Consider the following 12,340-nt stretch of genomic DNA (forward strand, 5'->3'; position numbering starts at 1 on the left):
GCACTAGGTAAGGTGAAAAGGAAATCCAATGTGAGAGATGTTGTAGGGGGGTGGTGGATAATTATTGAAGCAGGAATGATGAGATAATAGTGAAAAAACCATTCGGTATTGTGGCAAAAAAAATCCCTCTGGTGATTGAAAATACCCTCAAAAGGATCTCTTGTGTTTCCCGCACCTCTACCCTCACATCGCCAAACCCCAACAAAGACAAATCCCCCTTGTTGTCACACATCACCACGCCAACATCTGTATTCAATGTATCATTCTCCACTGCTTCTTACATCTACAAACTGACCCTACAACCAAAGAGATATTTCCCTCCTGTCTTTCTGCCATTTGTAGGGACCGCTCTGTCCGCCACTCCCTCATCCGCTTCACACTCCCCACTAACCTCACCACGCCCGGCATCTTTCCCTGCAACCACAGGAAGTGCTACAACCGCCCCTACACCTGCACCCCCCGCCTCACCTCCATTCAAGACACAAAACAAATCTTCCACATTAGACAGGGGTCCACCTGCACATCCGCCAATTCGATCTACTGCTCCCAAAGTGGCCTCCTCTACATCAGTGACAGTAAACAGAGACTTGGAAACCCTTTTGTTGAGCATTTGTGCTCTGTATGTGGCAAGCACCTTCCAGTCACGAAACATTTCAACTGGTTCAGGAAGGCAGCTCACCATCACCCTCTTGAGGGCAACTAAGGATGGGCAATAAATACTGGTTAGCCAGTGATGCCCATATCCCACAAATGAACAGAAAATAAATTATAACTGATATAATAAAAAGCAAATTGAATGAGACATAAACTAGACAACTCATTCAGGTTAGGCTAAAATGTCTCTGTACCTGATAATATTCTGATGCAAAATTTTGATCCATTTGAATTTACATCACACACTAATTGCTGTTTGAGAAATAGGTTTATTAGTAACACTTGTGTAAATATATAATAGTCATTTACAAGACACTTTTAAAATGTACAGTATATCTATAAAAGGCACTTCTAGTTCATTATTGGGGCGGTCTCTTTACCTTTGGATTAATTGCTTGATCCCAGGATAAAACAATGAAATACAGTGGATCTCTCTGCAAGAAGACAGGGTTGATCCATGAATGAAGGAAAATGACACATCAGGTACTTGGTATAAAAACGCTGGTGCACATTATCAGATCGACACTCATGAAATGAGATCAGCTTTGTTGACAATACAAATTTGCAATATCTGTAATTCATTAATTTTACATTTGGTCAGAGGTTCTTTGCTTGCTTTTAAGTCCCATTTCCTTGAAGAACCACCAATGATTTAAGACAAAAAATTAACTAAAGTCTCAGTAAAACTGAAGGCTACATTCTGGAGCCATACTTGCTTACACATATGAGAAACATACATTTACAATAAATGTCAGCCCTTTTATTGTTGCTTAAAACTCCTTTGAATGACATATTATTTGAAATACTGACTTGTTACCGTGGGTTACTAAATTTTAGAATTATGCCATAGTACGCATCTTTGCATCGGCTTCACCAGTGATCACCAATAATAAAAAGTAATCAGTTGATTCTTTAATTCTGTAGACAATAATAATTCTATAGAAAATGCATACACCAGTGCCTGAGAAATATATTTTATTAATCATTCAACTTGTGATCTAATTCATCTGGTTCAAGATTTTGTACTCTTTACTGTTTAGCTGTATAACACTTAGTGCCTAAGCTACATGCAGCAGAGGTTTTGTTGCACAATTTACTTTGGTAATCGCAAAACAGATGATCATGTGTCATATACACCCACTCCCCCAACGTGTACAGTATATGTTCACTCCCCCATTGTGTATACAGCCACTCCCCCATCACATACCCACAACATCCCCCAAGGTTTATCTACCCACTCTCCCATCGTGTATACAGCCACTCCCCCATCTTGTCAGTGTACATCCACTCCCCCATTGTGTATACACCCACTCCCCCACCACCTATACACTGACTCCCCCACTGTATTCAGTACACACCCACTCCCCCGTCATGTATACACCCACTCCATTGTGTACATTATACACTCACTCTCCCATTGTGTTTACAACCATTCCCCCATCATGCACAGCATACACCTATTCCCCATTGTGTGTGCTCCCACTGCCCCACTGCGTACAGTACATACCCACAGCCCATGTATATACTGACTCCCCCGCTGCTTACAGTATACACCCACCCCACCATCATGTGAAGTATACAACCACTTTCCCATCTGTTTCAGTGCATTTTGCAATCTCGCTGCATGTGCAATGCATTATCCTGTCTTGAGAAATGCACAAACTGAGGTTTGAGACAAATATTGATGGTCAATTGTCACATACTTCTTTTACATTTTCATAATGATAGGGGTCGATTTTAATTGTGGAAGTGGATATTAACAATGCTGCAACAACCTCAACTGGGGTCTGACAACTTGGCCCCCGCCAATATTTTAGCCAGCACCATTCTAAAGGGGATCTCCTGTGGATGGTCAGCGTGCTGCCTGTTCCAGGTGTTAATCCCCCTTTATAATGCACCTTGTGATGTTTGCTGACTCTGGAACAGCTGAATAGCTGACATTGTGAAAAGGTTATCCATAGCCTATGCCATTCATTCCAATAATTTGTTTGCTTTAAACAGACAGCAAAAAACATATCAGAGAGTTCTGAGGAAGGGTCACTGGACCCGAAATGTTAACTCTGTTTATTCCTCCACAGATGCTGCCAGACCTGCTGAGCTTCTCCAGAAACTTTGTTTTTGTTCCTGATTTACAGCATCCGCAGTGCTTTTGGTTTTTATATCAGAGAGTTGTTTGATAATACTTTCAGCAAAAGATGCTTCCTAATATTTACAATCCAATACTATCGAGTGAAATTCATAACTTTGCTACGTGTGCATGGCCACCTTGCATTAGATTTTAAAAGTGATGGTTTGGTCATTGCTTGTTCAAAAACATGTGAAATACCGTAATAGAACAGGGTTGACAAAATGTAGTCACACATAACTATACAACAATGGCCATCTCTGTCTGATTGAGCATATCTGCCACCTTCATTCAATATCTGGTTAAACCCAGATTTGACAAAGCCAATTCTCTCCTGACTAACCTACCATCTCCCATGTTTCAAAAAGCAATAACTCATTCAAATCTACGTTCCCGTACCTTATTCTGTCCACTCATCACCTATGTGCACGCAAATCCAGCAATGCCTCAATTTTTATTTCTAATCCTCTGATTCAAATTTCATTTATGGCCTTGGGCCTCTTGTTTCTCACTAAGCTATGAATACTTTGTGACTCACATTGCTAGCAGCAGACCACAAGGTACTTTCTTATCTGACATGTTAGCATTACTGCTCACCTAGACACATTACCACTCAAACAAGCAGATTTCTCTCCAGGGATCAGATGATCATTCACTGCCGGATGATCACACAGCCATTCCCTGTAGCACTAACAAAGACAGGACTGGGACTGCATATCTGTAAAGACCACAGACTTTAGCCGGGCTGTCATTTTCTGTGATTGAGCCAAAATCTTTGAGGCAACCATAAAATTAGCTTCAAACATGTGTTTCTCACACCGTTCCTTAAGTTTTAGTACACTCAAGTCTACCTTTGACAGACTCTCAAATAATCCCTTCACTGAGCTTCCTTTTACAATAATGGAGGCAGGAAACAGTGAAGTAGTGCCCCAAAGACAAATGTAATCACACAAAATGTTTAAATAGTATTGTTCTAAAAACATTAAAAAATATCGAGAAGAAAAACCCAGAAATATTTGATATTTCCTAAGCTAACAAGAAAAATAAGTTGAAGCCTTGGTAAAGGGTTAGATCACCCCTTCAACTGCTCACTGGACTGCTGCGAGTTTCCAGGATTTCCGGCTTTCGTGTTAGTCTCCATGCATTTTCATGCAAAATACTGCATCCTCTTCCTCTCCTAATTCTCAGAAAAATAATGCAGCTCTATCACTTTATTATAAGAAAGTCAAAAGGCCGGGAGGTTCTTTATTGGTGGGTTTGTTGCTTGCTCCGACAGGTCAATCCGCTTATATACAAAATAATAGTCCTTTTGTGGCTGGCTCTTGTGAAGGATGTTCTTGAGGTAGTGAGGCATCGCGTCAGTAGCAAGCTGTTGGCTCCTCTGCTCCACAACAAGATGCAAGCAGTAGTCCTCCGTCTCTGAGATGCCAAACTTTTCGGCGCACTGACTGGACAGCTTCTCTGCGGTTGTCTCTGAGCTTATGGCAAATGTTTTGACATTAGATCCAAGCTCTAAAAAGTGTATGCTCAGGAAATCCTACAAAAAGACAAAAAGGATTATATATTAAAAATCACTGGAAACAAATTAAGGCATAATTGTAGCAAGCTGTTGCAGTTCTGGTCAGCAGAGGGAGCCCTAAACTGTAACTAGAATAGCATCTCATAATAAGGGATCTCAGTGCAGTGGTAGTATCCCTACCTCTAAGCTTGGGGACCTGGATTCAAGTCCCACTTGCATCTGAAGTGTGTAATAATGTCTCTGGTTAGAAATATCAACAGCTTATAGAAATTTGTCTGTGTTGAACATTCAACATCGCAGGAGTGATCATTCATTCATTTCTACTCTTGACAGGGACAAGTGATAAGCTCTAGAAAACAAGGAGGAGCTGGAGTCCAGAGGAATCTTCCTATTTCAAACCATGGTGGGAGAGACTGATACCAGTTTTACTGCCCCAAGTGTTGGCCTGACTCACACCCCGCTGAATTAACACAGGGCAAACTCTCCATGTTGTGACTTTGCGAACAGCAGGTCCACGCTACAGCATCTATTATACCTCACAGTCAATTGAATTTTTTGATGAACAGAAGTATGAAGAAACACATATGAGGAAGATAGCTTTGTCATCTTGCAAAGCTGCAATATAAAATGTAATTCTTGCCCTGTGCACAGATAGCCTTTCAGCAAATGTTGAAAAGCCTACATGGAATTGAATAAGTCCGAGACTCTGCCAAGAAGGTGATGCCTTTCATATATAAATGATTACAGCTGTTACACTTCAGGACCTCAGGGGAGTCTCGACATGGAGCAGCTGCAATAGAGTTGTTTAGAAAGTTGAAACTTCTGATGTCCTGATCTAAACTGTGTAAGGTCCTCTGCAACTATTTCTGAGCTCAGCGTTGGAGACTTGGGTTCGTGATGTTACCCTTACTCTGCAGTTCCTACTTTGCTTGATCCCTAGCGTGCCTCAGTAATTACGTCATTACTCAAACGTATGCACATATGAACAAGGACCTACTGTGGGCCATTCAGTCCTTTAAGCCTGCTCTGTCATTTAATAAGACTCGGCAAATCTGATTTTAACTTTAACTCTACATTCCTTCATACCCCAATAATCTGTCCTCCATCGGTAATTAAGAATCTATCTCCATCTAACATGAAATTTAAAGATTTTGCATCCACCGCCTTTTCAGGAAGAGAATTACAAAGACTCACAACCCTCTGAGAGAATATTTCTCATCTCTGATTTAAATTGGTGATACCTTATTTTTAAACATAAGAACACAAGAATTAGAAACAGGAGGGCCTTTCAGCTCTTCAAGCCTTCTGCTGCTTCATTTCATATGATGATGGCTGTCTTATCTCAGCATCAGCCCCACTATCCTGCCTGCTCTCCTTCATCCAATTACTAATTAAAAATCTGTCAGTCTCCTCTTCGTATTTACTCAAATTCCCAGCATCCATCACACCCAGGGGTAATGAATTTCACAGATTTATGACCTTTTGAGAGAATTAATTTCTCCTAATCTTGTGACTTAAATCTGTTATCACTTATCCCTAAAACCGTGATCTCTCGTTCTAGATTGCCCCACATGAATAAACATCCTTTCTACATCAACTTTGTCAATTCCTTTTAGCATCTTATATCCCTCAGTTAGATCTCCTTTCATTCTTCTAAACTCCATGAGGTATCGGCCTAAACTGCTCAATTTCTCTTCATATTAGATAGACCCCTTATTACTAGAATCTCTGAAAATCTACTTCCAGGTTCTCTAAAGAGAGGAAACATCCTTTACACATCTAATTGCATGGAATTGCCTCAGGATCTCATATCCTTCAGTTAAGTCATGTCCATCTCTTCTACACTGCAAGATTCAGGTCTTGCCTTTCTTCATAATACAATCTGCCAGGTATTAGACTGGGAAAACTTCTCTGAACTGCTTCCAAAGCATTAATACGACAGGTTAGATAGACGGGGATAATAGGCACTGCAGGTGCTGGAGAATCCGGGATAACAAGGTGTGGAGCTGGATGAACACAGCAGGCCAAGCAGCATCATAGGAGCAGGAAAGCTGACGTTTTGGTGATGAAGGGTCTCGGCCCGAAATGTCAGATTTCCTGCTCCTAAGATGCTGCTTGGCCTGCTGTGTTCATCCAGCTCCACACTTTGTTATCACAGATATTGTTTTTTCTGGAACAGATGGGACTGAGGTGGAGGTTGAGGACGATTGAGATGCATAAATTTATGAGGGACATAGAAAAGTTAGACAGGAAGGCACCTCTCTGCTTGGTGAAGGGATCAATTACTGGAGAGCGTAGATTTACTGTATGAAGCAGGAGGGGACATGAGAAAAATAGTTTTTGTTTCACCCAGAGAGTGGAGAGTCTGGAACTCATTGCCTGTCAATGCAGAAACCCTCACTGAACCCCACCCCAACCTGATCATTTAACACCCCGAAAGCTCTCAAGCTGATGGCCTACCACTCAGAGGCCCCAGCCAACAATCCAACACCCGCCCCCCCGCCCCGTAATCCCCAATGCTACTAATCCACATCCCTTTACTTAACATCCACCACTGAGAACCTTCCAAACAACAGCCTGCAGCAAACTCCTGACATGACTGCTCACCTTTGGCCACTCCAACACAACTGGCAATGCCCCTCTGACAGCTTGGAGCTCTTTCCCGAATGCTGGAGCTGATGTGGTAAATAAAAGGGGGATGCCCTCCGTGCTGTTCCTGATCACTGTCCTAGCCCATTGAATGGCTGCACAAAAACGTCGATGCTGAAGCCGAGACTGGAAAACCCAGCTGGATGCAAACAGAGTCTTGACAGTTTGAGGTCCTGAATTGCTGCTGATCAGGAGATTAGGTGCAGCCAGGCCCGAAATTAATCTCAAATTAAAATTGTAACATTCTGCAGTTACAGTCAATTGAATCTAACACAAATCCAATACTGGAGTCTAGGCCCAGTGATGACTGGAGCCTGGGTGCCAGTATGGGCTGGGTTTGCAAAAATGTTGTTCAATTTTCTATTTTCTAATTTATTACTATGATCTATAGCAATAGACTTTTTATTTCTTTATTTTTCTATTTTTTCCCCTAAACATTTGCACTGAAGAATCTGTACCTAGGTACCTTGTAGCTAAGATGGCGTCATAAGTGGTGAATTGTAAATTTTTCACTGTATTTATGTCAGTACATGTGACAATAAAGCTAATTCAATTAAATTCAATTCAAATACTCAAATTTTCCACATTAAGACTTCAGTTGTTTCTTCAGCAAATCTGCTGTTCATTATTTATAATTAGCAGGAAGTAACATGTATGTACCTCCCTTTTTATAAATAAGTGAAATGCTGGAGGCGATTGTTTATACATCATTTTGCGGCAGACCTAGCCACAAATCACTGTGTGTCACACTAAACTCTTTTTCCTCTTCATTAGAAATCTTTCCATTTAAAGGTCATTCTGTGGATGATTTAACTGCTGCACCTAACGTTAACATTTTTTCTATGCTCACACAGCACAGATTGGATTCGGCTATTGTCCCTGCCAACATATTCTAGTTGTTTCCCAATTTGGACATTTGCCAACTATCAAAGGACTCCTAAGTGAAGGAGAAATGAGACAAAAATTAGCAGTAAACACATCTAATCCTGAAAAGGGCTGGACTGAAAACAAAGGAAAAGCTTCCTGCCAAGGTCAGGACTGTTTCTGAAGACTATCATTAAGATAATTTAAACAGGGGATTTCCTGTGTGGATCTTAAAAATCAATGGGTCAATCTAGTACACTGCTTATTTCTCAAATTTGTCTCTGCTAATTACTAGTAATTTGGAGCTCCTCCATTTAGTCAAACTGCTGTCCTTCAGTTACTCATAAAAACTGTCAAGTTTGTGACTGGACAAGATGGACGATTGCTTGGTTAAAATGAGGTAGATCACTGAGGGGTTTCTGTGATGGCGAAATGAACAGGCTGCATTGTCCATATTTTATAATCCCATGACTTTATACTTGATATCTTAGTATTCCATTACAACATCCATAAAATGTGCCAGATTACTTGGTCAGAAAATAGTATTTCCCATGGAGAAGTTAATGGTATCCTATCCGATTAAAACCATATAATTTCTTTATTTAGGTTTTGAACTGAGTTAATATTCAATTTAAATGCCTGCATCCTAAAATACTAATGCAATTAATTTTCAAAAATAGCTTTACTTCTCACAGACACACTTTAAAATTCTGTTGAAAAGTACGTGCTATACATTATGTTGTGAATTATGTGGTTATCCTCTGCTTCACGAGATATGACACACATGCGGCGCACAGGAAACCTCTTTGATATAATTGACTGGTTTGATTTTCTGCTTCAAATATTGAGTTCAGCCTTTTAAGAGTGTTTAGCCTGTGCTCACAACGGGATTTGGGGGCTCTGCTCTGTCTTGTGATTAAACTGAATTCTGCCAAAATTTCCAGCAGCGTTTCATTACTGTGCACGGGGTTATAACTTACAGATTACTTGAGGCAGAAACATGTGTTCAGATTTAACTTTATGAGGCCCGGATCTGATGGAGAGTTTTTCCTACTTTCAGGAATGTTCAGGGCCCCAGCGCAGAGGAAATGGGGAGGAGTGCCTTGGTGTCAGTTGTCAGCATTCAGTGCACTGCCCTTGGGCGTGTGAGCTTCCCCATGAGGGTGAAAGGGGACTAAGGGTGCCAAAGTTGCTCACTAAGTCATCGGGGTGTGCATCGCTATTTAATTAAGCCATAGCTGATCTGATGTTAATCTCAACTCCATATCCCCAGTAATTTTTCACACTTTTGTTTATTCAGAAACTGTCTACCTCTGCCTTAAGAATATTCAAGGATTTCGCCTCCACTGCCTCTTGAAGAAGAGTTCCAAAGAACCCTCTGAGAGAAATAAATCTTCCTTATCTCTGTCCCTAATGGGCAACTCCTAATTTTTATACAATGACTCCTAGTTATATATTTTCCCATCAGGGGAAACAGTGTTTCCAGACATACCCTATCATGTCTCCTCGTCATCTTGGGCTTTTCAGTCCAGTCACTCCTACTCATCTAAACTCCAGCAGATGTAAACCTAGCCAATCCAGCCTTTCCCTAATATGTACAAATGCCAGACAATGGCTATCTCCAATAAGAGACAATCTAACCACTGCCCTTTGACATCCAATGATGTTACCATCACTGGGTCCTCCATGATCAACATCCCTTGGGTGACCATTGACTAGAAACTCAACCAGATTCACCACATAAACACAGTGGCTTCAAATGCAGGTCAGATGCTAGGGATACTATGGCCAATAACTCACTTCCTGGCTCCCCAAAGTTTTTCATCATCTACAATGCCCAAGTCAAGGGAATATTCCCCACTTGCCTGGATGGGTGTAGTTCCAACAACACTTAAGAAGCTTGGTACCATCCAGGACAAAGTACCTGCTTAATGGGCACTACATCCACAAACATCCATTCCCTCCTCAACCAATGCTCAGAAACAGCAGTGTGTACTAACTACAAGAAATTCACCAAGAATCCTTAGACAGCACCTTCCAAACCCACAACTAGTTCCATCTAGAAGGACAAGAGCAGCAGATACATGCCAACACCGCCACCTGCAAGTTCCCCTCCAAGCTACTCACCACCCTGACTTGGATATATGTTGCCATTCCTTCACTGTCACTGGGTCAAAATCCTGGAATTCCCTCCCTAAAGACATTGTGGGTCAATCCACATCAGGTGGACTGCAGCGTTTCAAGAAAACAGCTATCCACCACCTTGTCAAGGACCGCGAGGGACGAGCAATTAATGCTAGCCAGCCAGAGATGCTCACGTACCATGAATGACTGAAAAGAAACACTTATTAGACCTAGAAGCATACATGAGGTCTAGGCGACTGAAGACAGACAAAGCTTTGCAGGATTATTGGGAATGTAGAGCGAATCTGAAATGAGGGATTAAGAGGGCTAAGAGAGGACATGAGATATTGCTGGCAAACATGGTTAAGGAAAATCCCAAAGCCTTTTATTCATATATAAAGAGCAAGAGGGTAACTAGAGAAAGGATTGGCCCACTTAAGGACAAAGAAGGAAAGTTATGCGCTGAGTCAGAGAAAATGGGTGACATTCTTAACGAGTACTTTGCATCAGTATTCACCAAGGAGAGGGATATGACAGATGTTGAGGTTAGGGATAGATGTTTGCTTACTCTAGATCAAGTTGACATAAGGAAGGAGGAAGTGTTGGGTATCTTAAAAGACATTAAGGTGGACAAGTCCCCAGGTCTGGATGGGATCTATTCCAGGTTACTGAGGGAAGCGAGAGAGGAAATAGCCGGGGCCTTAACAGATATCTTTGCAGCATCCTTAGACACGAGTGAGGTCCTGGAGGACTGGAGACTTGCTAATGTTGTCCGCTTGTTTAAGAAGGGCAGCAAGGATAATCCAGGTAATTATCGACCGGTGAGTCAGTGGTAGGGAAGCTACTGAGGGATAGGATGTATTCCTATTTGGAAGAAAATGGGCTTATCAGTGATAGGCAACATGGTTTTGTGCAGGGAAGGTCATGTCTTACCAACTTAATAGAATTCTTTGAGGATGTGACAAAGTTGATTGATGAGGGAAAGGCTGTAGATGTCATATACATGGACTTCAGTAAAGTGTTTGAAAGGGTTCCCCATGGGAGGCTGATGGAGAAAGTGAAGTCACATGGGGTCCAGGGTGTGCTAGCTAGATGGATAAAAAACTGACTTGGCAACAGGAGACAGAGGGTAGTAGTAGAAGGGAGTTTCTCAAATTGGAGATCTGTGCCCAGTGGTGTTCCACAACGATCTGTGCTGGGAGCACTGTTTGTGATATGTAAATGACTTGGAGGAAGGTGTAGGTGGTCTGATCAGCAAGTTTGCTGATGACACTAAAATTGGTAGAGTAGCAGATAGTGAAGCGGACTGTCAGAGATTACAGCAGAATATAGGTAGACTGGAGAGTTGGGCAGATAAATGGCAGATGGAGTTCAATCCGAGCAAATGCGAGGTGATGCATTTTGGAAGATCAAATTCAAGGGCGAACTATACAGTAAATGGAAAAGTCCTAGGGAAAATTGATGAACAGAGAGATCTGGGTGTTCAGGTCCATTGTTCCCTGAAGGTGACAACGCAGGTCAATAGGGTGGTCAAGAAGGCATACGGCATGTTTTCCTTCATTGGGCGGAGTATTGAGTACAAGAGTTGGCAGGTCATGTTGCAGTTGTATAGGACTTTGGTTCGGCCACATTTGGAGTACTGTGTACAGTTCTGGTCGCCACACTACCAAAAGGATAGAACATAGAACATAGAACATTACAGCACATTACAGGCCCTTTGGCCCTCGATGTCGTGCCGACCTGTCATACCGATCTCAAGCCCATCTAACCTACACTATTCCATGTACGTCCATATGCTTGTCCAATGACGACTTAAATGTACTTAAAGTTGGCGAACCTACTACCGTTGCAGGCAAAGCGTTCCATTCCCTTACTACTCTCTGAGTAAAGAAACTACCTCTGACATCTGTCCTATGTCTTTCACCCCTCACTTTAAAGCTATGCCCCCTCATGCTCGCTGTCACCATCCTAAGAAAAAGGCTCTCCCTATCCATCCTATCTAACCCTCTGATTTTTTTTTATGTGTCTCTGGATGTGGATGCTTTGGAGAGGGTGCAGAGGAGGTTCACCAGGATGTTGCCTGATATGGAGGGGGCTAGCTATGAAGAGAGGTTGAGTAGATTAGGATTATTTTCATTAGAAAGATGGAGGGACCTGATTGAGGTCTACAGAATCATGAGGGGTATAGACAGGGTGGATAGCAAAAAGCTTTTTCCCAGAGTGGGGGACTCAATTACTAGGGGTCATGAGTTCAAAGTGAGAGGAGGAAAGTTTAAGGGAGACATGCGTGGAAAGTTCAGAGGGTGGTGGGTGCCTGGAACACGTTGCCAGTGGAGGTAGTAGATGCAGACCCGTTCACGTCTTTTAAGATATATTTGGACAGGTACATGGATGGGCAGGGAGCA

At 42.0% G+C, this 12,340-nt stretch overlaps 1 protein-coding gene across 1 annotated transcript in view; it reads right to left on the reverse strand.

Moving 5' to 3' along the window:
* Window positions 1–927: 927 nt before the first annotated feature.
* Window positions 928–12,340, reverse strand: part of rin3 (Ras and Rab interactor 3) — a 108,995-nt gene continuing 97,582 nt past the window's right edge. Inside the window, exon 10 of the mRNA XM_048538379.2 lies at window positions 928–4,316. Within this exon, the coding sequence (XP_048394336.1) occupies window positions 4,005–4,316 (312 nt within the window). The 3' untranslated portion in view covers window positions 928–4,004. The remainder of the gene's footprint in view (window positions 4,317–12,340) is intronic.

The sequence above is a fragment of the Stegostoma tigrinum genome, chromosome 10 (assembly GCF_030684315.1).
Source record: "Stegostoma tigrinum isolate sSteTig4 chromosome 10, sSteTig4.hap1, whole genome shotgun sequence".
Taxonomy (NCBI): Eukaryota; Metazoa; Chordata; class Chondrichthyes; order Orectolobiformes; family Stegostomatidae; genus Stegostoma; species Stegostoma tigrinum.